The 27,120-nt window shown below is 44.9% G+C and overlaps 1 protein-coding gene across 1 annotated transcript in view; it reads right to left on the bottom strand.

Moving 5' to 3' along the window:
* Positions 1–26,125, bottom strand: part of SLC9A1 (solute carrier family 9 member A1) — a 294,820-nt gene extending 268,695 nt beyond the window's left edge. Inside the window, exon 1 of the mRNA XM_086957609.1 lies at positions 24,842–26,125. Within this exon, the coding sequence (XP_086813735.1) occupies positions 24,842–25,184 (343 nt within the window). The 5' untranslated portion in view covers positions 25,185–26,125. The remainder of the gene's footprint in view (positions 1–24,841) is intronic.
* Positions 26,126–27,120: the final 995 nt, after the last annotated feature.

Genomic DNA, 27,120 nt, shown 5'->3' with positions numbered 1-27,120 from the left:
GCAACGCGAGATATGTATTTTTTGTGACCACAACACTGTCCGCCAGTTGCATCACCCACCGTCAGCCCGGCATGCACAGATCAATCGGACCATTGTGCAATGCGGAATGGCTGTCCAGAAGCAGAAGAACGCATCAGAACATTCATCTCTGCTGCTGACACCAGGCAGAGCTGGGGCACTTGCTTAGATACACCCCTCAGCACATTTCTTCAGGTGCTTAGGTAGGGAGGGGCAATGGGCAGCATCAGTGATGTGTGCAGTGGCCGGACCTCACTGTCTCGGGGCAATGGATGCTTTCGCTTGCAAAGTTTAGCCAAAACTGTCTCCTTGCGTCCCAGGGTGCACCTGGGGTCGAGTAGTCAAGACGTCCTCGAGGAGGAGATTAGATGAAACATAGCACAAGGGTTCATCTTCAGCCAGAGAGATTTCTCGGTTAAGCACACAGGACATCTCAGGCTAATACAGACCACAATGGAGAAACCCCGAAGATCCCAGCACTTGCTGCTGAGGAGTGACATCCCTGCGGATGAATTAGCGTTCGTCTCAATGCTCGAACTGCATCTCAATGCTTCGCCCAGAGAACATCGAAACTGTCTCGCGCCTTCTGCCCTGACGTACACAGCAGAATAAAGCGCTGGCACGCGCGGCACTGCAGCCCTTGTGTTCGTCTGTTTATGAGCCTCAGCAGAATGTGGCACCTCCCACACTGGACACTAAACCCAACCCGTGCTCCGCGAGCAGCTATGGATTCATTGAGACGGAGAGGGCTGGGGATCTGTTTTTAAAGAATAGATTTCTCTTCTTCATACAGGAGCAATTCAGGCTCTGACGGGGGCAGTTCCTACTCTATGCTGGACTGTGTATGGGGAATTTGGCCTTTTTCCCACCATACAAACCACAGTAGCACATAGTCGTCGACAGTTACTGGGACTAGCGGATAGTCACGCTTAATAACACACCTGCACCTGGCTTTGGGAATTGATCGATGGGAGGGCTCAACTCATCACTGTAAGCATGCACTGGGTGTTCAGAATGGAAGAGCGCTTGTGAATAGCCCAGGCAGGTGGCCCCTAACGCCAGATTTATGCTGATAAAATGTCACTATTTACATTAAGACCTACCTGGCGGCAGCCAAACTGACGGAGATGTATCTGGCTCACTCAGTTGCTTGTGAAAGGCGCAAACTCCCCGTTGCCGATTTTTCCCCCCTACATATGACAAGTACTTATCCACAACTGACAGATGGTGCTACATGCAATGTCGCATATTTTCGGGGAACTGGAAGTAGAGAGCTCTGACAAACTGGGTCTGCTGAGTGGGATGCAGCTTCGGAAACACTTTCAATTTAAAGTGCTAATGTTGGCCCTTCGTAATGTGCAGTGGAGTGGTCGGAGGAGAATTGCGATACATTCGGTAGCGTCTAGAGCCCCAGTAGTAACCTGCATGGAAGGCGGACTTGTTACAGTGGGCAACGGCAGATGAGCATCATATAATACGTTCCAGGATAGATAATAAAGTGTTTGGGGACCTAGTGATCTGGGGAGAAATGCTCGCAAAGAAAATGGACCAGCCCAATGGTAGACCACCATGAGCAGGAGAGAAGAGCCCACTGCCAAGGTCTGCGGATGGAACTGAGGGGCTGGGGAGATGGACTGCCTGCTGTATTAGGATATTGGACTATGTGTCAAGGTTTTTGTCTGCTCGCGTATCTATGATTTTGGTCTCCGTACAAGTTTGAAAACAAAAAAAAAACAAATAATAAAAAAAAAGATTAGAATGGTAAGGAGGAACTAGGGGCTTCCTACATAAGTGGCCTATAAACGCTTCCCTTTGCTGCAGTAAAACGGACTAAACTTCTGAGGTTAGGGCTTTGATCTGGACTGTTGGTGGTACCCTTTTTCTGGTGCTCCCAGGTTACAAAATAGACCACGTTCAAACTCAAAGCAGTCTGCTCACAATTCATGCATTTTGCAAGCCTGGAGGTCTAGTGCTGCCCTATGGTTGGTGAACGCAAGGTATACCAGGAAAATATACCCATGCATCTGAAAATCACCAAAAATAAAGTGTATTTTGTAGATGGTCCTTTTTCAAACAGGGGCTACTTTTATGATGAGTTGCACGGATCCAGAGATAAGGCATCTTGGAGCTAACAAAGGGTATAAAGAAATCAAAAATGCACAGCATTCTCAAAAATGCACAGCATTCTCTCCTAAAGGCCTGTGGGGTGAACATAATGTCTCCAGCCAATGAGGCTTACATCCCACCAGGGAAGGAGTCAGTCAAAAGGCTTAATATCTGGCATAGAAAAAGGGGGGGGGGAGATCTGTGGCAGAGGGTAGGGAAGCTTCCTACAGATTTACAAAGAGGTTTTTGCAGGTGCAGCAAGTTCATTTAGTGGGTTGCCAATAAAATACCAGATAACCTGCACTTAGTAGTTGTAGAAGTTCACTTTTGCACTTCCCTGGTCTTACTCATGCAGTAGTGACCTCCTGAAGGGTGGGACAGGTCAAAGTCATAAAGCTTAGGTGATTCTGGCTCTCCAGGCAACTGTTCAGTTTTTTAGGCAGGCGGATCTTTGTCCCAACTGGAAATCAGACACAAAGTCTGCATTCATTTAAAGGCTGAGCACACTCAAGGCCCGCCAATGAATGTCCTTTTCATGCACTTCCATCTTCAGTTAAGGAGAACCCAAGGCTCATACGTGGGTAGGGCTAACAAAACCTCTTATTTAGATTCAAATGTAAAGCAGTGAGCGTATTCTCCAAGGAGTATCATTTGGTTCCTTCCAAAAAGATTAGCAAGTGCCAACAAAGTACATCAATAAAAAAAACATTCATTCCAAAAAGGTATATGTTCCTGGTTCTGTAATTTTACTGTTCTTCCAAAATAACAATGTTTTTAGCCAAAACGTGTTTCAAGCATGCAAGCCTAGGGCTTTTTCAAGGCTGTGTACTCCATACATGTCTACTGTAGAAATATTCTACGATACCCATAAGAATTTAAACTCCCAGATCTTATGGTTTCCATTTGGAGACACGTGAAGTTGATGCTTACAGACTAAAACTGGGCTATTAGGTGGAAGTCAACGTTGCGTTTTGATCTGCACGCTAAATAACGACACCTGTGTGGACGACCCACGCATGCAAAAAATTGCACACTGGTCCTAGTCAGATTAGCAGGTCTGTTCGAAAACTGTGTGTGGATTTCCATATAATTTTGAAAGTTTCACAAAATTACACAGCAGCACTTTCAGAGAAAAATGGGTTTGCCAGGAACTCGTGACATTAAAAAGTCTCAAAGATACCATCCAGATACGGTTAATGAGAAAATGTCTCCAGTGACACGTTTTATACACAAACAAATCTCCCGATGGGAAGAAAAAAAAATGGTGGAAAAAATAGCATTATTTTATACCAGCATAGTTAAAATGTTGACCAGACACTATTAATAGGATTATAGAGTAGATTCTGCGCTACACAGAGGAGAGCTGAAAAGGCTCCAACTACGTCTAGCCAGCACTACGCTTCAGCAACTATTAATGTTCATTATTTATTCATCACCCCCAAGGGCACTTTTCTTCTGCACGATCTTCAATGAATCTGACAACTACAGGAGCTGTGAGCTGGTCAGAGACTCTGGAAGCAGTAAACATACTAATAAAAACACATATATAAAGTGCTACGCTTTAACCCGTCTCCTGACGTTTGACTAATTGGAGGCGCTGTGACCCAGTTCAACACTGCTCATCTGTTGACCTTCAAAGATGAAAGACCGAGTGGAGATTTGTAAGTGTGGCATGTAGGTTGCAGAAAGAGGTCAGCTGCAGCAGCAATCAAGCGCCTGCAGGATGTAGGAGGGCAGCTGTGTTGTATATCCGAAAGATGCAAATATTCAAGAATTGTTCAGTGAGAAGTGTCCAGAAGTTCATTACATCATTTGGTTTTAAGTTGAAAACCAGACAATAAAGAGCCTTACACAACTAAAATTTCCTGATATGAGCAAGTTTGACACAAACCCAACTTCCTCTCATATCAGAAGCCCGAGTAATGTCGTCTAATGTGGAGGGAGTGGAGGTATCTGCAAAAAAAAAAAAAAAGTTTCAAAAAAGAACCCAACTCCAACCAAGAACTGGTGGTAACTTGAAAGTAACCGGTCGGGAAATGCGAATTGGACATCACAGAGTTCCTCCTCACTTATGTGATCTGGTATATGGCAAAGACTGCAGACATGGAGCAGGCCGGGCGATGCCCATCCTTCATCAGAACGCTTTCGTTTATTTTCACTGCCTGGTATGACCTATGACAGACTGCAAAAAGCAGACTGGAGGGGTGAGGAGTATGCCTTGCCTCAGGGTACCTCAGCTTGTTAGCAGTTGATCCTACAGCCCTGATGAGGCCAACAGAGCACCACAGTTTGTCACCTTTGGTGTGGTCCGGCCTATGACAAAGATGTAGGCAGGGAGAAGATTATCTCGACCCTTAATGTACCACAGTTTGTCATCGCTGACAAAAAACAGGGCGAGGGTGTATCCCTTTAATCAAAGCACCTCAATTTTTTTTAAATCGCTGGCCTGGCCAAAGCAAGGGTGACATCACACGGTCCACCAGTGGCAACTTCTTGCAATGCAAGCTCAATCCACAGGGAACATGCAAACGCTTCCCAAACCTACATGGTTGGCACTCCAAAGAAAAGCTTCTCCCACTGCCTACCAGCCAGAGCTTCACGTTGCTAACCAGTGAGGAGTAAGCTTCACATATCACCCATAAGTGATTCTCACAGGGCAAGTTTCCGCATGTCAGGGAGGGGGTTCTCCTAAGGCAAGTGTCACACTGCCTACCAGAAACAGCTTCTCATGACGCAAGTTCAGTGAGGGTAGTCTCACTACAGTAGCTCCACACAGCAATGAGAGCTGGTCACCACGTTTAGTTTCCACACTGCACATTGAAGCATCCCTCAAGATGGAAAGCTATCACAACAACCACTAAAGTGAGTTTGTTGATGCAAACTTCTCCCACTGCGAATCAGCAAGCTTTTAACACCAATCAGCCGTGTTTCTGGCACTACAAGCTTCCTACCCCACACAACAATACGCTTTTAGCAGTGCTTTCGATACTATTAGTTCATGTTAACTTTCCTCAGAAGAGTGAAAGAAGGAAGTTGAGGGGAGGGCAGGGCAAGGCCAAAATCCCCCATTCCGACTTCAGAAAAGCACCTAAGCTCCCTTCCATTTCTGATGGGTTAATATTGGATGTGCATAATGCTGCTCCTGTTAAGGGTACTAATACCACTGATCCTGTTAGCGTCCCAGGGGATAATTCACCTAATATATCACCCCCTGTTACCTCTATGGGGAATATAGAATTTTTACTTAGATCACTGCTTCTGCCCATCAGTGAGAGCTTCAAGAAAGTGGAGATCAGACTCACTATCTTGGAGGCAACTATAAGTAGCCTGAAAACCTCGGCTATTAAACAAAGCAGACCCCTTGAGTCTAATCCCCCTCCTAAGTGTCCCCCTAACACTCAAAACCTTTCAGTTAATGCGGGACCTCCTTTGGTTATTGCTGCTGCCCCCCTTTCCGCAACCACTCATGGCCAACTTAGCTCCAACACCATTTAGCAAACCTAATATTCCATCTCTACAACCAGTAGGCCTAGTTCCCCCTGTGACTACCTTTGGGGCTATACCAAATGATAGCATTGCTCCCCTACTCCCTGAGAAGCCGGCCCCCAGACCACGGAGACCCGACTTGCCGCCTGAGGCTAATAGCTTTACGGTGGTTATGGCGGGTGCTCCTCCTCTTGAAGCGGATGAAGGTGAGTACTTCCACTCACTTAAAAGAAAAATTATCAAATGGTTGAACTGGAACAGACCCCTTCCGGCCCATTTCAACAATTAAATTATCATGGTGAGAAGGGTACCTTGGCTGGGGAAAGCTAGAAAATCAATAATAGGGGTCTGTATCATGGTGAGTTTGAGATCCTAGGACAGTTTCACACATATGTGCTGGGTCAAACAGATCTCCTGACTCTACCATACAGACTTTGCCAGTGTCCTTTTTCTTCCCCCCTACCCGTATGCATCACAATTTTTCACTAGGCAATTGGACGAGGCTTGAACGGAGAGCTAGATATCAGGGGTATGCTGCACGTCCGGTTTATCGACCTCCGGAGACACCTTTTTATGACTACAACCAATTTAATTGTCTCAATGGACTGGACGGGGTTGATTGACTGCCCTCAGCCCTTGATTCAAACCCAGTCACTTTTGAAAATGGTCTTGGTGTAACATCTGGCATCAGACCTCCTCTTATTCCCCCTCTTGTAATCCCCCCCCCACTGTTGCTCCGGCGCATCCATCTTCCCAGGGAATGGGAACCATTATTATTAATAACCCAGTTGTAGATATGGGCCAATGCTTAGCAGTTAATTCACTAAACAGGGAAACTGTTAGCATAATGTTCTGGAATGTGGCAGGGCTCAGGTCCAAATATCGAATCCCATCTGGTTAAAAACAATAGAAGAGATTGGGATTCTCTGTCTACAGGAAACTTGGACCTTAGAACCCCTCCATCTTCCAGGCTATAAAACACTGTTTACATCTGCAGTAGAGGTTCACCACGGTAGGGCTAAAGGGGGACTAACGACGTTTGTATCTAACTCCTTAAATTGTAAGAAGATCCACTTTTCTGCCTACAACCCACATTACCAGCTAGTGCGGATTGATGCAAGCAAGGAACTGTGTCTTTTAATTATAAATTTTTATAACAATATCCCTTCTGCTGACCTGGAACTGACTTTTAAGATGCTAGGTAATGATTTAGTTAAAAAAACAGATAAAAATGCTAGGGATGTTTGGGTTGTTTGGGGGGGTGATTTTAAAAGTACCATATGTAAAAAAAGCCAGAAAGGAGTGTGTGGGCTTATGTTGGTCCCGGATACTGACTTAACACACTTTAAACATTCCATCTGTGGAGACCTATTAAATGAGATTCTTCACTCTGAAGATCTAGGGTACGCAAATGAAATTGGTCAAATAGAGCTCCCCTTTGCCCCTACGTTTAATGGCAGGGGTGTTTTGTCCATAATAGATTTTGAAATAACTTCCGTTAGGCACAGACATATGGTCAAAAGGTGTTGGACCCTTGATACCCCTCTTAGCGATCACTACCCGATAATTATGGAGATTATAAATCCCTTTCAGGCAGTGGCTACAGAGGGGAGATCTGTGCAGAACATCTCTGATATTAGTATGGCAAAAAAATGGCTACGCATTAAAGTGGGATAGGGTGGTCCCAAGTGATTTTCTGCGCAACCTGGTAACCGAAGGTTTGCCTAGCTTCTTGACTATTCTGGATGAAAGTGCGACTAGTCAGGAGATCCTTAAACAGTTTGAGGTTATTGCTTCTCAAATTAAGGGTAACCTCTGGGTGGTTTCTAAATCAAGTAAGGAAAAGACGAGAAAATGGTTTGACCACACGTGTACAAAGGCCCACTCTGAGCTTAAGAGAGCTTTACATGCTGTTCCCCGTAATCCTTTATGGGTTAGGGTGGCGCGGAAATCTTATCAGAATGCATTGAAAAGAAGGAAGTTGGCAATTAAAACTGAAGCCTGGGAGAAGCTCTGTGAGGCTCTGTGAGGTCTCATTGAGTAAGGATGTCTGTGCTTTTTGGAAAGCAGTAAATGCCCCCTTCTTTGATTCAGGAAAAGCACGTATTGAAATTGCCATTACTGAGGACTCTTGGGTGGGCCATTATTCCAGCCTGTATAGTACCTCCACCGACGAGCAGATTCCTCCGGTGCAATTACCAATACTTGATCAGGGGGAAATGAGAGCGAATGGTTTGGAATTAAAATTTAACCTAAAAGAAAAAACTGAGAGCTTCAAAGCAACACGGGGCGGTAAAGCCCCAGGTCCAGATGGCATACCTCCAGACCTGTTTAAAAATAATATTGACCTGTGGGGCCCACTCTTAGTGCAAGTTTTTAATGCATCCTTAAAGATGAGCCTACTCCCATCATGGTTTATGTCTGTTATTGTTCCAATTTTTAAAAAAGGGGACAGGCAAAACCCTATGTGCTACCGCCCCATCTCCTTATTGGACAGCACTGTAAAGATATTAGGAAGAGTAATGCTAGGTAGGCTACAAAAATGGTCGGAAGACAACTCTATAATCAGTGACCTTTAATACGGGTTTCAAAAGGGGCAGGGGACAGTAGATCAGGGCCTAAACGTATTTATCCTCCAACAGAAATATACCAAGGCACGACGTGAGCCCATTTACTTCACTTTCGTTGACTTGACGTCAGCGTTTGACTGGGTCTCACACAGCAAATTAAGGGACATTATGGAATCTCTTGGTGTAGAAGGAAACATAATCGACTTTCTTAAGGACTTGTATTCGGGTGCCATTGCAACAGTGCGTTATGGTAAAAAAGGTGAATGCACTAGATTTTTTGATATTGGACGTGGGGTACGCCAGGGTTGCGTTTTAGAAACCTTTCCTATTCCTGGTATATATAAATGGAATAGAGAACGCTCTAGTGGAAACAGCTTGTGATATGCCTAGGGTAGCTAAAAGACCAATTCCTGCGTTACTATACGCAGATGATGCGGTCTTAATGGCTCGCACCCAGGTGGCTCTGCAATGTCTTGTAACATCTTTTAATGCATTCATGACTAATCTGGATTTGAAAATCAACTGCTCCAAGACATTCTCTATGAACTGTGGCCCTGGAGCTACTAGAAGAAGGAGGCGGATGTTTATCAATGCAACCCCCATAGACTATACTGCCACCTTTTCTTACCTTGGTATTTTATTTCACGAAGCAGGGAACTGGATAGAGGCGATAAAAGTAAGGAAAGCCCTGTTCTGCAAATCTATCACTGCCCTTAAAAATTTCGCAAAAAAGATGGGGGAAAAAACCAACTGTAGAACTTTTAAAAATTTACAATGCCACCTGTGTCTCTATTGCGGTCTATGGTGCAGGACTGTGGGGGTATGAAAATGTCAAACCTATACAAGTGGCCGAAAACAAGTTTCTGAGACACATCTTAGCTGTACCTGAGAGTGCCTCTAGTTACCTTTGTCACACAGAATTGGGCCAATGTTATATTGAAGACATAATCAGAATCCAACCAATAGTGCTGTGGCATAGGGCCTGGACTAGTGATGGATGTGTATTGAACCGTGCTATCCTAACTGATGGACTAAGTTTGGATTATGCTGGGAGGATAAGGTGGTTCACGTACATTAGGGACTTCCTTGGAGGTATTGGTTGTATGGGCTATTATGATAATCCCTTGTCCATGTGTAACATCACACGAAAGGCACTAAAAAGAAAGTGTATGAAACACCTGGAAGGACGTTGGATGACAGTGGAACATGAGAAGAAAACTGGCTTAGCCCATCTATCTGTATCAACACAAGGAAAAATCCAACCATACTTAACCCTTTCTTTAACAGAATTTTTGCGGTTCATTTTGACCCGATTTAGGTTAGGCATCCTCTTTAGGGCCCTAAGCTTCCCCGCAATGAATTGTTGGTCCTGCAATCTCACCAAATGCCCATGTGATGACCAATCGGAACAGTCTGACATCCATGTCACTTTTTTCTGTAAATATTATACGTTACCCAGGAAAAGATTGATTATTCTAAGGGAAATGGGCGTGAGACGTTGTAGGGTTGCCTTCCTGGAACTCCAGAAATTAGATGTTATTTTTAATGTTGCCTGTATCTCGGAATTTTCTAGCAATGTTTTTAGATTACGTAAATCAATTTGCACTTAAATTTAATTCATGTTTAACTTGTATATTTCTTCCTGTTTGTATGATGTATTGAGTATGACACTGTATTATTATGAACAGTTTTTTTTATTATGTACTTTTATGGTTATTATTCTTTTAACCGAATAAAGTCATATTGAAGTTCACACTCCATGCCTACTCAAGACTGACTAGTGTGCCTAATTAGTGGTTATGGTCATCGTGATCACGTGACACATGAAGAGGCTGTGCATAGTGATCTAAGAAAGACTACACTGGATAAGAGACACACATAAGTGACACGCAGCAAGCACTAGTCATTTGCAAGGAAGGGGCTTGGGGATAAAAAGATGAGACAGGGCCCAAGCCTATCTGACAACACTGTTTAATGAAGAAAAAAAGCCTAACAAAATCTCAGTTTAATTACCACTAACAGGGAAAACGTGAAAGTAGCAGCTTTCAAAAATGTGGCTAATCGGGTCTTGTGGCTTAAAATGGTCATGATTTTTATTAGCCACTGTTCCTCAGACTTAGCATATTTACAGAGCCTCAGCAAATGAGCTCACACAATACTTCTGCCGACAACAAAGCTAATAAGTGCACATTTTATGCGGAGTCCTAAAAATCACACAGGTCAGGTCAGGTCAGGTGACGCCCCGCCACGTTACAAAGTTGGAGCACATACGTGCTCATTACATGAGGTACGTTTCATTGAACAATGGAATGGTTTTGAAACCCGTAATTCATACATGTGACATCAGTAATGTGAATTACAGGTCATTCCCACGTGTTAGTGTTCCCATGAACTACAGTTCTGACCTCTACTTTTAAATACAAAAATCTTAAATGCAAGTGTGATTTCATTTTAGTTGTCCAGGTATTAAAATAGTCACGTTGCAATTTATAAAGCAAAAAATAAATTAAGTTTAGTAAAAAAAAAAACACTTATCTTTTTATCTACCGAATAACCACAGCGTGAACAATAAATTGAAATTTACAGTGTAAATAGGTATATAAAATGTATTAAACCACATACACGAGTAATTTTGGGAGTGTGGCTTCTAAGGGTCTGGTAAAACCTACAGAAAACATTCAACATTTTGATCCCGTGGTTTATCATGTTATCAGAAGCACGAAACGGCCTTATAGGACAATACTTCAATGTTGCTATTTATACGACCCACCCCCACCCACGCACCGGGAGCAACGCCAATGGATGTATATGACTAAGACACGCTGCCTGGTTCCTAAATGCACAAGTTAGTGAACAATGAAGGAAATGTGGGAGGGAAACTCGAGGTCGTATTAACTAGCATGTCATTTTCTTCGAGCGCCTTAAATCGGTCTCCACCAGAGCTGCGGGCGGAGGTGAATCAGCAGTCTTTCCTCATCTGGGAATAGAACTGGGGCGGTTCCGGGGAGTCTCCCAAGGCTCCCTGGAAACACAGGCAAGCACAATGCGACATGCTACAGTTAGCAACTTCGTTGAGCTGCAGTGTGGGACAAATAAGACAGCACGGCGTAAGCATAGGTACCAGAGCTACAGAGAGTGAGGATTTTAAAAAGACTTCCAACTGGCACATTGACTGCACCCAAAGGCGCAAGAAAGAGCAAATCCAGCAGGAATCAAAGAAGGCACCCAGCACCGGAGGTGCTCAGGCGCTGCGGAGTCACTTCCTACGAGTGGCGTCTCATGACAGGATTTTTAGAGGGGAGGGCAACAGATAGCAAGCATTGGCAGAATCTCGCCTATGCAAGAACAATTGGCTTGCCTGTACCAATGTGTTTTAGCCATGTTGTACACCAGGGTAGGTGCTGTTCAGCATAGCTAAAAGTTAGTGGAGTAGAGGAGCAAGGCATGAAGTATCGTAGAGTTGTGTTTCAGGGTGTTGTGTATTGGAGTGGCAAAGGGTGGCATACAGTGGAATAGAGAAGAGTGGACTGGTGTAGAGTGCATTGGCGTAGTGTTGCAGATCACAGAATTCAGAGGCGTAGAGTGCAGCATCATAGAATGCAGTGGGGTAGATTTGAGTGTAGATTTGAGTGTTGCACAGTAGAGTGCAGTAGCGTAGAGTGGTGCACAGTATAGCGGCATACAGTGCAGTGGCGTAGAGCGGCATACAGTGCAGTGGAGTGCTGCAGAGTACAGTGGGGTGGAGTTCAGTAGGGTAGAATGCAGTGTTGCAGAGTAGAGCGCCATAGAGTGCAGTGGTGTAGAGTGGCATATAGTGCAATGGTGCAGAGTAGATTTCATTGGTGTAGAATGTTGCAGTGTATAGTGGTGTAGAGTGCAGCGGCATAGAATTCGGTGACGTACAAAGCAGGTCATAGAATGCAGTCACATAGATTAGAGTGCCGTAAAAATGCAGTGGCGTAGAGTGGTGCAGAGTAAAGTGGCAGAGTGGAGTGGAGTGCATTGGCACAGAGGGCAGTGGTATAGAAAGCAGTGGCACTGACTACAGTGCTGCAGAGTACAGTACAGTGGTGTGGAGTAGAGTGCGGGGGTAGAGTAGATTGTTGTGGTGTAGAGGTGAGTGGTGCAGGGTACAGTGCTGGCATAAAGTGGTGTAGAACGCAGCGGCAAAGAGTGAAGAGTAGATAATAGTGGCGTACAGTCGAGTGACAAAGAGTGCAGGGGCGTAGAGTGCAGTGGACAGAGTAGAATGCATCAGCGTAAAATGCCGTGTTGCAGAGTGGAACAGAGTGTAGTTGAGCAGAGTGGAGTGGTGCAGACTACCATCATTTGCCCATTATATCAAGGTGTTAATAATCAATATCTATAATTTACCATCTACCAAGATAGCACTGGATATAGAGCTTAGAAGATTCTGCAAAAAAAATTGTCACAGTGGTCCTTCTTGCCAATAGTCCTGCTAGTTGGAGATTTCAACCTACATCCTTGGGAGACGTGCTGAGGAAAGGAAGGATCAGGGACATTTAGAGGGATTAGAGCGGATTCATTTTAAGCACTCAGGCCAAGGTGATAATCTTAATCTTTTGGTCTCAGAGTTAAACCTTATTAATCTTTTATCTAAAGAAGAGTATGACTCACCCATGGCCATCCCGACTTTCAAGGGAAGAAGTAATAATACAACTATAGATAATATTTTGGTACCTGCACGCCTGCTTCAGTCTTTGGTAGATTTTAAGATAGTATGGAATATTTTTAGTGATCACAACCCAAGACTTCTATTATTTATTTATTAAGACCAACTTACACTTACATCTAAAGGGAGACCTATTAGTTGGGGGAGGGGAGGGAGCGTGGGGGGGGGGGGAGGGGGGGGAAGGGGGAAATATTTTGGAGGACTTTCTAAGAAATTTGGTCCAGAAGTATAGCCGTAAATTTGAGGTGTTTCTGAATATTGATGCACATGACCACCCTACTTTAGATTATTTTTCTATTATTAGCATTGAGACCCAGCGAGCCCCAACTATACATAGCAGCAGGACAATTACCCCAGGACCTAAATGGTTTAATAAGAGCTGCTCAAGTCCCTATAATAGATTCAAATATAGCCCTTAAGTTAAAACCAAGGCAGAAATGCGCTGTTAAAGCTGCCAGGAGGGATATGCGTTAGCTCGCAGGGATAGATTAAGCGCCCTGAAGAGGGAAACCTGGACAAGGTTAAAGAGGCATGTAATATAATGAGTAGTGCAGACTTCTGGAGAGTAGTTAGTCAGCCCTTATTCTATGATGGCACAGTACCAGACTTAGGTGTTACCATACCTGTGCAAAAATGGGAGGATAATTTTGGTTGCTTATATGCAGGTGACAGTGATTTCAATAATATTACTTGTCCTCCTACAGGAGCCATAGTCTAATTTGAAGTGGAAGAGGTGAGGAAAAGCATAATGGAACTGTCATCTGGGAAGGCGCTGAGCCCAGATGGGGTTCCAGGTGACCTTTTTAAATTGTGTATAGATTTGTGGGACCCATTGATCACCCAACATCTGAATGTGGCAGTACGAGGTCATAGTACCGATTTTCAAAAAAGGGAATCGAGCGGATCCAGCCCCCTACCGCCCGATTTCTTTGATTAAAAGCAGAAGTAAAAGTGCTGGGTAGAATCTTGAAGCATCTAACAGACTGGGCTAATAACAATATTTTGTCAGAAATTCAATAGGGGTTCAGGCCAGGACGAGGCACTGTACAACAGAAATTGATTTATAGCTTTTAATTAATAAATACACTGTGGTTAAAAAAAGAAAGTATACATTTAACCTTCATGAACTTCAACTTAGCCTTTGATACAGTGGTGAGTTCTAAGCTGTGGGGTGTGCTGAGGGACATTGAGTGGATGAGGCCTTAAGGTGTTTGCACACAGGACTTGAATCATCGGCAAGATATACTCAGGGGAATGCACTAAGCACTTTCAGTTAGGGAAGGGGGTCTGGCAGGGTTGTGTTTTAGCAATAAAAAATAAAAGAAATCGATTAGATCAGTTTAAGGGCACACTGTAAAGATGTCCCAAGGATAGGACATAGAATAGTCCCCGCTTTGTTGTACGCTGATGTTTCTGTTCTTATCTCCTGCACAACTAATGGGCTGCAACTTATATTATGGTTGATTTTATGAAAAATCTGGGACTAAAAATAAAATTTTCTAAATCGTATATCATGACCATACGTCCAAGAGGTACTGTGACTAAAAGCTATGCAATAAAGGACAACAACATGTACTCCGGTCCATACGCAACCGGTTAACGACTCCCGAGTAGGAAATAGGAAGATTGGAGGGGACACTTGGTGGAGGCGGGGGACCCCATGTAGCTTTGGACATTAAACAAAAATCGTCAGAGTTCCAGGACACGGCAAACAACAAGCTTAAACATATGGGAAAGTTTGCTACCACACGGCGCTATGGGGAGAGAGAGAGACCAGGTGACACACTAGTGGGGCTCTGGATACCTAGGAGGGATATAGACAAAATGACAGGCATGAAAGATAACGACAGGCTCCTTTTACACACACCTGAGGACATAGTGGATCAATTCCGCTACAACTATCAGACTTTATACACGTTACAAGAGGAGCTCAATCAATGCTCGTCATATAGACCATTGTCCCTACTGAATGGGGATATGAAGATCTATGCCAAGATCTTGGCCAATAGGTTGGCCCCACTGTTAACAGGCATTATCCGTCCGGAACAAGTGGGGTTTGTCCCAGGCCATGACTTGACGCAAAATCTAAGGACACTGTTTGGTGTAGTGCAGTGACTGAACCCAGAAGTCAAGGCTGCCGCGGTTTTTCCTCGATGCTGAGAAAGCCTTTAACTCCGTGGAGTGGGGGGGTTCATTATTTCTGTCTTGCGCAGGATCGGGATTGGAGACATGTTTTTTCGCCTGGTCTCAATCCTATATACATCGCCAACGGCTAGGGTGAAAATTGGAGATATTGTCTCTGATACATTTAGCATCACACGGGGTACCAGACAGGGGTGCCTGCTGTCTCCCCTGCTGTATGCAATAGTTGCTAAACCACTAGCGTGCACAATCCACTAATATCATGCGCACGGAGGGTTGGGATTCCCAGGTTACACTCTTAATATATCCGCATATGCAGTCAAAACACACTACTCTACATTCGAGACCCAGACAAGCACCTTACCCCTCTATTGCGAGAGGTGGTCCAGTTTGGCTGGCATTCTGGGTTGCGTATTAACTGGGATAAGTCTATCATTCCCTCTAACCCCACCCACCACAGCTCCTGTGTCGAAGTTCGCCTTGCATTGGACCACAGATTTGTTGCGATATTTGGTCATCAAGGTCTATACTGACTCAGCAGTGGTTATTTGGGATAATTACGGCACGGCCACACAGAAATTGACTGGTGATGGTGGACCTGCCAAGGTTTCTCTTCCTATTACAGAATATACCAATTCCGTTTCTGCAAACCCTCTTTAAACAATTGCGCTCACAGCTTACCAGGTTAGCATGGGCTGGGAAGCAGCCTCGCTTCAGGTGAGATTCCCTCATGTTACCTTACAATATGTGAGGGCTGGGGGCCCCTAGACCTTGAAAAGTACCACAGAGCAGCACATACCACATTCGCACACTACTGGGTACACGGCCCAAACAAGTTGCCATACTTCAACTTCGAGGGGAACGCGGCGGATCCGCTCGCCCAGATTCAGACACTTTTCCACCCATTGCAAAGGCGGTACCAAATATTTGATTCCTTGGCCATTACATCACAGGCGTGGCAGGTGTTATTACAAATGCAAGTGGGAGCGCTGCTGTACTCGCCAGAGAACCCTCCGAGCTGGTGCTTATGGTTTCTATTGGGATAAGATTGTGGGGCAAGGTAGGCACTTCAGACTATGGGCATCCGAAAAATGGGAGATTCTTCAAAAATGAGTCGGTATGTGGCTGGGATGGTCTACAGGGTCCAGAAACACAGCCGTCAGGCACAGCACAGTTTCACTTCTTCAGGGTCAGACACACTTGGCACACATTCCTAGGGGACAACATGATAGAGCAACAGGCAGTGACTGCCCTCACCACTCTCATTAAAGGGAGTGACCCTTCCAAATTGATCACTACATTTTACTCCAGCATGCAGGAAACCCGTCGGACGGAAGTGTTGAAAGTCAGGCGGGATTGCAAGCGGGAACTGGGCACCCTACTGAGCGATAAGGAGTGGCAATATTGCTGTACTAAAACGGTCTCGCTGAACAGGAGGCACAGGCTCATTCACTAGAAGTTCCTGCACAGGGCCTACTGCACCCCTGAGAGACAGTTTTGATACGGGTTATCAGATAATTCTAAACGTCATAGATGCGGTAGCAAGGACGCAGGATTTTGGCACCATGCATGGCAATGCTCCGGGATTTATTTGCTCTGGTGTGCAGAGTTTCACGAGTTAGGAGTCATCATAACTGCAGATTTAGAGCCTGACCCCAAGATGGCTCTGCCTGGTTAGCACCGCGGTGTTGGAAAAGCAGCGTGCCCCTTGGTGAGCATTGGCCTTCTTCTGTCCAAACACTGTGTGGCAATCATATGGGTGGGTGGTCCACTACCGACATTAAAAGAGTGGCATGCTGACATGCTCTATTGTGATACATAGTTGGAGGTGTACAATGAATCGCTCCCTCCCACCAGCCTACCCAAATGCAGCTGGGGTCCCTACCAGACATATCTCCTCAGTAAAGATTCCAATGTTGTTCCTAATGTAGCGGACATCGCTGAGCCACAGGATTCTGGGGTACAGGTTAATACTGTATAATTTGGTGATTGGTGTACTTTAGGTATAGAGGGCTAATATGTTACAGCAACAAGGTGTATTGCTAGAAAGGGGAATGTAATCAGCGAAAGTTAACTGCAGTAATGCTGGGTCGCTGAAATCAAGATTGTATCCTTTATGTTCAATTTGGAGGTTGCTCGAATCCAGCTCTCTCACTGTGTACCTCGCTATGACATGTATCAAAACGACCAATGTATTCTGCACTGTTATGCCTGGTCACAATACATCTGCTTGCATTTTGTTTGTCTACTGAAAACTTTCAATACAAAAAAATAAAAGGACAACAACATAGGTAAGGTGGAAAAGTTTAACTATTTAGGCATTCTGTTGGACCACAAATTGTCCTGGGAGCCATTATTAAAAACACATAATCGTTTAATATGGTTGCCTTTAGCACTGATGCTTTTTCCATGCGTTTAGGCTACAGTCACATAAAGTCTATATTACACCTCCATAATGCCAAGTGTGTTCCAACTGTAGCTTTTGGAGCAGAGAGTTAGGGTTACAAATCTTCTGCTTCTATACAAATGGCAGAAAATAAGCATTTAAAGAAAATTGTTACGAATCCCAGAGAAAGTCCCTGCAGAATTAGTACACAATGAGATAGGGGCAGGTTTTATAGCCAATTACATATATTTGCACCCTCCACTTTTAAGGTGTTCGATATGGACCAAAAAACATTTAGAATTTAACAGAATAATATTGAGGGACTTTTTGAACATGGACTACAGCTTGCATATACCCTGGTTGAGTTACATAAAAGTGCCCTGACAAATTAGGGATTACCACATCTTTAATTCGCCAGAGCTCATCTCCAAATCAGATATTGTAGGAGTTAAGATGTATACAAAAGAAGCTAGAATCCTAGACTCACAGCGCAAAGATTGCTATACACATTATGCCATGGTTAAATATATAGATAAATTGGAATTCTATTTAACATTGGATATGCCGGTCACTCACAGAAGACTTAACATTTTTGTTTGAATACGTTCCCTCAACTAGTAGCAGGCTGGCATAAGCCACTAGACCCTCCCATTTTCACATGTACGGGTAAGGTGTTCGCCGCATTAGATACTTTACATATTGTTTCACTTTGCCCCAAATGAACCAATCTGCGACATAAGTATGTTCCCCCTCTGCTCGTACCTTTGAATTTTAACCAAGCAAGACCAGCTCTCTTAGATCTTCAATTTGTACACAATTTTACAGTTTGCTGGTATTTATCCAGATTTTTATCAGACGTGTATTTGGCTTATGTTTGCTTCTGAACCTTCTATTGGACTTTATATTATCGAATGATACTTATTGAGGTTTTATTATACTTTTATGATTGCTGATGCTAATTGACTAAAGTAGATATTGATGGATTGACTGCAATGGTGTACATTAGAGTTGCACAGAGTGCAGTGTTGTGGTGAAAAATAGAGTGCAGTATGCACGGTGCGGTAGTGCACTGCCATTACAGACAACACATTTTTAATTGAAATGACCATTGTATTTGCACAGACAGTTTTACTAATAAAATACAATGCACAAGCGAGAATGTGTGGAAATGGCATAACCTAGTGAATTGATTTGATCACATTAAAGTATTTGTTTCGAACACACTTCAGAACATAAATATGTGCTTCATTTGTGCTTTACTAATTCGGATATATTTTGAAATGCTGGCACAGTGCATTTAAATGAGTGCTATAAAACAATATTTTTACAACAACAAAAAATTCCTCTATCCCCGGTATCCAGGAACATTGTCACATAAAGCCTCTTACAATAAAGTCAGAGAAGAAAAAAAAGGAAATACCAAGCTCCCTCAGAAGGCAGAGCCTAACATTTGACTTCTGTGAATGGACAGCAAATGAGACAAGATAAGAACATGAAGTGTGGATACTAATAGTGTCAAGCGAAGCACTGATTAGCAGCAGCCAACGGGGTGCCCCAAACAGAAGCAGGTCACTCTATACCTCTGCAGCTGCTTAAGGTTCTACCTAATAAGCCAGTAAGATTTCTCAGTGACTTAAAGACTTTCTACTGAAGTCTGCTGGACACACTGCGCAAGGGAATACCAACCCCAGTTGCGTAAAGTGATTAATATACATAATTATATAAAACATGAAGAATTGATCTCTAGCTAGAGAATTCCATGTCAAAGCAACAGACAGGTAGTACAGAATAATCCACCAGCCTCCTAAAATGGATTACAACAATGCCACGTTATCGGTGTTCTCCAGTTACAACTAGTAAAAGATTACATTCAACATGCTGCAGCCAACTGGACAAACCTGACGAGTTCACTGATGTCCTATGCTCTTCACATGGACTGTCAGAACCCAAAGAATGTCCTCTTTTGACCTTCCTAGTATATAAATAATTCAATAGATGGGCCCAGTCTTTTGGATACAAAAGCTGGTGAAATTATCTGCAGCCCAGTCCTTTAGCTCTGCCTCGCAATCGCTCTTCAAGGTTCCAGCCTTCTTATTCAACTTGCCAGAGACTGCATTTTTTGAATCCAGGCATTTCAACTCTGGAAATGTCTCAGTTTATTTTAGGTCTCAAACTGAAAAAGTACGTTTTTAGACTTCTGAAAATGTGGTCTTTGATTCAAAATATTATGTTAAGATTTTATGATAGATGACATACATGTGAGTGCATAAATGAACTAAATATTACATAACAAGAAATATCAGATATGCTAAATTGTGGAGGGGTGGATAAAACAAAAATATCATATGGACCAAAAGAAATACAAACACAAAAAAAGTGTTGCTGACAATCAATAGGTGACCACCAAAATAATTTGCTTGCATCAAAGTTGTTAAAAAGGATATAAGTGAGGACCAGTCCGGGTTTAGGCCGCTACGCTCTACTAGTCATAACATACGACGAGTACATAACGCAGTAGCTGAAGCCCACCGAATGGAACGCCCAGCGACGGTCCTCCTTGCCGACATTGATAAGGCTTTTGACTCCCTGGGCTGGACGTACCTTTTAAATTATTGGAGGCGGTGAACCTGGGACCTCGCTTCAGGGCCTATGTTAAATTGCTATACACGGACCTGACGGCCTCTGTGCAGGTGGCCGGGCATCGTTCGGATCCCTTTTCATTTTGTTGCCGACATGGATAAGGCTTTTGACTCCCTGGGCTGGACGTACCTTTTAAATTATTGGAGGCGGTGAATCTGGGACCTCGCTTCAGGGCCTATGTTAAATTGCTATACACGGACCTGACGGCCTCTGTGCAGGTGGCCGGGCATCGTTCGGATCCCGTTTCATTTCGGAGGGGGACGCGGCAGGGATGCCCTCTCTCCCCGCTCCTCTTCGCCTTAGCGAGGCCTGGTCTGGTCCCCGGAATGTGTGGACAAAATTGCATTATATGCGGATGACGCACTCTTCTTCTCCGACCCGTGGGTCACTGGCCCAAGAGTTTTGGAGATTCTACAGGTGTTTGGGGAGACGACGGGGCTCCACGCAAACCCGTCCAAATCTACGCTCTTTCCGATATGCGGTGATCAGGGTAACCAGGGCTGGGCCGCGCAGCTGGTCATAGCCCGGGAGGGGTTTCGATATCTCGGAGTCCACATTACCAGATGCCCCACTATGGCGTGGTCGCTTAACATTGCGCCTCTGCTTCCGGTGGTTCGCGATGAGACGACTGTGTGGTCACATCTTCCTCTGTCCTTATATGGCAGGTCCACAATTTTTAAAATGGTGTCCCTAACACAGCTATTTTATCGTCTGCAAAATTACCCATTCCCAATCCCGGCGTCGTGGGTCCGCCAAGTGAACGTGCTGCTAAATGGCTTTCTCCGGGGGGGATGGGGAGGGCGGTTTGGGTGGCCCTGGCGACCTGTGTCCTGTCTACGTACTGCAGGGGCATTGTTGCTGCTGATATGCGGTCCTACTTTTGGGCTTCCCAGCTGCTCGTCATTAATGACTGCTGGCACAACCCCCAGAACGACCCGGCGTACGCGGTAGAGAGAATCTTTTTCGAGGTCCACCCCCTGCTTGATCTCCTTTACAGTAATTCTACTTTAGGGGCCCTTCCTCCGGCCTGCCGCACAGTGATACAGATTTGGCGGAGTGCTTCTAAGACCCTGGGTTGGTGGGGCATGCTTACGCATGAGGCCCCCCCTCTGGCAGGGCACGTACCTGCGACCGGTTGCGACCCTGCCTGGGTTACGCAGATGGGATGATATTGGAATTTCAACTTTGGGCGATGTAATGCGCGGGCCCACACTTAAATCTTTCCAACGGCTGCAGGAGGAGTTCGACCTACACAAGTCCCAATTCCACAAATACCTTCAGCTTCGCCACGCCCTGTCTCCCCTGATCAAGGACCTGACGTCCTTGCCAGAATTCCATCCATTGGAGGGTAGGCTGTTGATGGAGGACCTCGGGGAACATAAAATTCGCCAACTCTATCAGACATTGACCACCCATTCCAAGACAAACCTGCATCGGACAAGAGCGGCGTGGGAGGCAGACGTGCCGACCCTTTCGGATGACGATTGGTCAGAGGCCCTCGCTAGCCCCAGGGGTGCTGCGGTGTCATCCAGGCATCGCCTAATCCAGTTCAAGTACTTGCATCGGGTGTATTACACCAGACTCCGACTCTGGAAAACGGGGGCTATTGCGTCCCCTACTTGCTTTAGATGCCACTCTGCTGACGGCACATTTCTGTCTGGGAATGCACGGCCCTGCAACATTTTTGGTCGCGTGTGGTCCTGCCAGGGGCGGGTGCTGGGATGGGACCTTCCTGCTGACCCTCGACTGACTCTTCTCCATAGCACGGACGACATTGGTGGGGGGGGGGGGAACATCTACAAATGTCATCTGTTATTTTTGGGACTCACTATGACCAAGCGCGACATAGCGCAACAGTGGAAGTCCTCCTCCCCCCGGGGTGGGGGCCTGGAAATCCGCCTTAGAGAGGTTTATGTCGGCTGAAGTGGCGGTGTTTCAGGCTCGGGGGTCCCCGCTGAAGCATGGGAAGATCTGGAAGGCGTGGGCTGCCTATAGCGGCATAGACCTCTCCACATTATCACCACAGGTGGAGTCAGACCCAATAGACAGAATTACTATTTAGTGACTCTCCTCCTGCAGAAGTTAGACCAATTAGGAGATATGCTCGTTTGTTTTTAAGCCAGTATAATTTTTTTCAGTGATTCAGTGAGTAATGCGGTGCACGGGGTGGGAGGGGGGTGTTCTAGGCTCAAAGTAATATTGCTCCTTAAATGTTGCATACATCAGCTGTTTGTAACCTATGTCTCGCATGAGCTATGTATGCCCGGGGTCCTCCCAGTTTGTTGCAAAATTTCAATAAAATATTTTGTCAAAAAAAAAAAAAAAGAAGATAAGTGGGTCACACCTCTTTCTGTAAAATGTACAATCCCCACCAAGTGCAAATGAAGTCACTGTAATATGACCTTTTAAAATGCCAATTTTTCAAAACATACATTTTACTGGCATAACGGTTTTTAAATGTGGTCTTTGGCCACAGGTGGAGCCTAGCAAACACAACAAGATGATGGACAGAGTGCTAAAACGTATTAACCACTCACCCCCAGTCAAGAGATCTGGGTTGAATCCATCGTTCTTTTGATCACTATGCCACCCAAGCTAGGACCAAGCCATATGCAAATCAGTCTGGACCCCACTCCTCATGGGAACAGTCCAGCCCGAACTGCAAGGCCAGGTCCTCCTTAGACCAAAAACAAGCATCCTGTGACCAGTTTTGGCACATCACCCCTCATCTGCCAGGCTAGCTTGAATCCAGTGGCATAGCGAGCAAGGGACCCATGTCTGGGAATACACTTGCAACATAGGGCGAACATAGCAAATTGGCTGGGTCCAAACTGGAACAGTGTGGCAAGCGAAAAAACTATAGATTGAACCCAGATCTGTGACTGGGGTTGAATTTTTGATTTGATAAGCATTTCGTCCATCATTTGTTCTTTTTACATTTGTCGCTGTAAGTGGGAAGAGCATGCCCAGACATGGGTTCCGTGCTAGCTATGCCACTAGATTCAAGCTACCCTGGCTGATGAGTGGTGAAACCCCGAAACCGGTCCCAGAATGCTGGTTTTAGGTTTAGGGAGGACCTGGCCTTTCAGTTCGGGCAGGACTGTTCTCATGGGGAGCAGGTTCAAGATTGATTTGCATATGGCTGGGTTAAAACTGGTATGGCAAGCAAAAAAAAACAATTAAACAATGGAATGAACCCAGATTTGTGACTGGGGTGGATGTTTGATTTGCTTAGCATTCTGTTCATCATCTGTTCTTTTTGAACAGGTGGAGCCTATCATGCTTCTTTCCTCAGTACTCTGATTCCACTTGGATAATTGCTTTATAGATGAAAATTCACACCTCGAATCTAGTGTACGGTTCAGGCCTGACAAGACCTTAACACTACTGAAAATCTAATTTTACAAAAAAAAAAAAAAGTAGATTTGGCTACTAAATAATAACTCCCTACTGAGGAGTTAGAACGAGCTCTTCACGGGGTACCTATACATACCCTAAATAAGAAGTGTGGCTCAGGGGTTAGAGGCAGCAGACCCGGAAGCTGAGATCGGTCCTGGACCAGGGTTCAATTCCCCGCCTCGGCGGGTCTTGGGCTCAAAAATTCCACGGACTCGATAATTCTCGTTCCGGTGCCTACTCGACTCATGGGTTCACACTCTGCGACTCTGGGCAATAGCTTGCTTAATCTCCACTACGGCCCCTCGCGGCGGGATGCCTGGCTTTCACCTTGTGGATACCCTGCTGGGGTTATCTCACAGGGGAATACCAGGACGGGTTCCCAAGGCAAGCGCCTTGATGCCTGCGGGTGATACGTGCGCTATATAAATCCCAATACATTTACATTTACTCCTACGCCAACACTTGACTTTCTTTAATGCCATTCACCAAAGCATACATCTGAAGAGACCTCTGGGTATAAGACACAGATCAGCACAACATCAGCAGTCAGAATGTGCTTTTATTCCACCTCTGCGGTCCCAGCTGACACATCTATGTATTGGCCCATTATGATACAGTGTGTCTGCAAGTGTTCTATCTTGTGTTCACCATCTTCGGGTCGGCCAAACCAACCCCCCCTTACAAAAACACAAAATTAAGACTCGTGGATAGGTACTACTATATTAAATTCACTCATGAATAAAATAAATTATGCATTGGCTGGTAAAGTTCGCTTCAATACAAACATCCACAACAAAAATAGGGGCAGCGCAAACTGAGAAAGCATCATACGTAAACATATATTAATCTACAAGAGAGGTTCCAAAGAGTGTACATACTAAGACCAAGCAACTTTACTTTTCAAAAGGTTTTCTTATCATAATAATTTTTCATTTAAAAATAGATAATGAAATAGTTCTACTACACATCTTTATTTGTAGCCCTGCAGGTTCTGCTTCAGAGACTGAGCAGCCTATAAAATAATCTCAACACCGTGGGGTCTTCCAACGGCAAGCATAAGTGGCCTTCTAGGGTTCTGCCTCTGAACACGTAGTATGGTTGCTTCGGTCAATAGCATGCGGGCTAACAAAAATTGCTTGTGCAGCCAACCACAAATCAGTCTTACCTTGACATATGGATACATTTACACCCACCCTATTCCCTTTTCAGTGGCATCTGCTTGATAAGGACTGGTCAACATATTACTACAAATCAGTCAACCTTTGCGCTATTTTATGGCTCTTCTATACTGAATAAAATCCCTTTAAATAAGACCACTGTCGTCTAACAAGGAGTAGCGAAATGGCAGTCAGAAACCAAGCACAAGTACATGACCTGGAATAGAAAATATGCGCCACCTACCCAGCTTCATGAGCGAGGCCAGTAGGATCCAGAGAGAGATCTCAAAGGGGTTACGGACATGTTTGTAGTCGAAGCCCAAAACAGGGAAGAGCTTGCGGTATTTGCCATGGCCGTCAGCCGAGTGGTTGCTTGAGGTGTTCGCTGTTGTGTGGATGGCCACTGTCGGTGCTGGGGTGATTCCAGGGAATTCACCAAAGCCTATGGTGGCCAAGGTGGCATCAGGCTTTGAGGCAGCGACCCCAATGGGCCAGAGAAGAATGCCCAAGAGCAAACCAAAAAAGAAGAAGGAACCCCAGGGCAAGAGAGGACCACAAACGGAGTACTGCAGGCGTTTCTCTGCCATTATCAGGTCACTTTACTGTAATGGAAGGATAAACAAAATGCTGGATCACATGCAGTCACTAGCTTTGAGAGTCACAAGATGAGCCCCGGGCACTGGCTGGCATGGCTGAGACGTTTAAAATAGAGTGAAAGGGAACTGTAGTGATTACAAAAAAAGAGGGAAAAAGAGAAGAGGAAGAAATATTGGTGAAAAGAAAAGTGGACTTTAAAAACAAAAACATCCGATCCCAAAGCAGAACTGGGGTCCCATGGATAGCTGGAAAGTCCAAATATTACAAAGAATTGAGAGAACGTTGCCTCAAATCTGAAAACTGACAGTAAGCACTCAGAGAGCGGGAATGAAAAATGCAGGCGACAGGATGAGTGTGGAAACCAAGGGAAGAGGAAGTGGGAGATGGTAGAACGAGGGGCTCAAAGGAGGAATGTGGTACTCAAAACAGGTACGGGAGATGTGAGCTGTTAGGAATACAAAATAGGGAGAATGTAAAAGAATTTGAGCGTCAAGAACACAAAGCGAAGACTATGTAAGTGTAGTCAATTAGGAGACGTGGGAAAGGTAGGGTATTTCATACATGGTGGAGTGTAAAAGACGGAATGTCGGATGCAGGGAAAAACGTGGGCGACTCCGGAAGACAGCACTATAGAGGAGAGATGCCCTGAGTCACGGGGAAGTCTGGGTGCGCAGGGGACGTAAGAGGTGACCCTGTGAAGGAAAGGTAGGGCAGAGGATGTGTTGCTTCCTGCCTGTCCTCCTTTTGCAGTGTCGCTTCCCAGGCTGGGTTTGCCTCAGCCCGGCGTCCTCCAGCTGACCCCCTTGCCACCGCCCGGAGTCCCCCTGAAGCACTCCGAGACTTGCACTGCCCGGGCGCGCTCAGCCGCCTATGGAGCTGACACGCCTGTATATATAGCTGCGAACAAGGAAAAGCGCGACAAGCAAGAGGGGCGTATCTGACCAGAGAGAGCAGCGCCAGTGGGCTAGAACACACACCTGTGCAATTGAACCGCAGCGCCACCTGCCGGAAAAAAGAAGAAATGCGCTATTGCAGAATAGGAACTCAAGTGGTAATTTACTCTTCGAGAATAAAAGCATACCTGCTGACTCACAAAATACAGGCGAAGCCGGGGCGATCCCATTAAGGTAGATGGAGAATGAACACTTTTGTGGAAGCTAAAAAAAAAAAAGCTTGGAAAGTCGGTGCGCCCCATTAAAGTATTTGGAGGCATTTGTCAAAGAAATAATTTGTATTTGTAATATATTTCTAGAGAGCTGCTCTTACTTAAAAGGCACCCTTGCACCAAGAATCGCTATCAGCAACTTTACGGCCCTGTATGAACATGTATTGGGCAAATAGCCAGTTCTTTAACGCTACTCTGAAAGGTAATAGGTCCTTGATTCCTCCAATCTTATGCAATAGGCTGTTCCAAATTTCAGACACATTACAAAAATAATTCTGTCTCCCTGTAGTATTGGGGAATCTCTAAGCGTCTAATAGCCAATCAGAGTCCCAGAACAGCATCACACTAGGAACTGGGGGCACTGCCTATGACTGCCAATGAGAAGAGAGAGCCGGGAAGAAGCTGCTTTGCACGCCCAGGCTATAAATACAAGTGCCGGGCGCCCCGACTTTATTCAACTTTTAAATTATAATCAACTAGGGACAATCAATGATTTGACAGGAATGAGAGAACCTGAGAAATCTATCTAGGCAGTAATGCTAGAATTCTTCTTACAGATACGATGATAGGCTCGAAAGATAAGACACAGAGTCTTGAGCTTAATTCTAGGTCAGTCCACGGAGGCTCAAATTATGCTTCTCTATCTTTACAGACAAATACAGCAGCAGAAGAGTTAAACTTTAAACAAGCATAACCCGGAAGTACAACCCCTTTCCAGGTCTGCACCAATAGCATCACAGTAATAAGTATAAATGTCTTAA

The sequence above is a fragment of the Lissotriton vulgaris genome, chromosome 2_1 (assembly GCF_964263255.1).
Source record: "Lissotriton vulgaris chromosome 2_1, aLisVul1.2, whole genome shotgun sequence".
In the NCBI taxonomy this organism is placed as follows: Eukaryota; Metazoa; Chordata; class Amphibia; order Caudata; family Salamandridae; genus Lissotriton; species Lissotriton vulgaris.
Note: the sequence above shows the minus strand (reverse complement) of the source record. Positions and strands in the feature narration are given on the sequence as shown.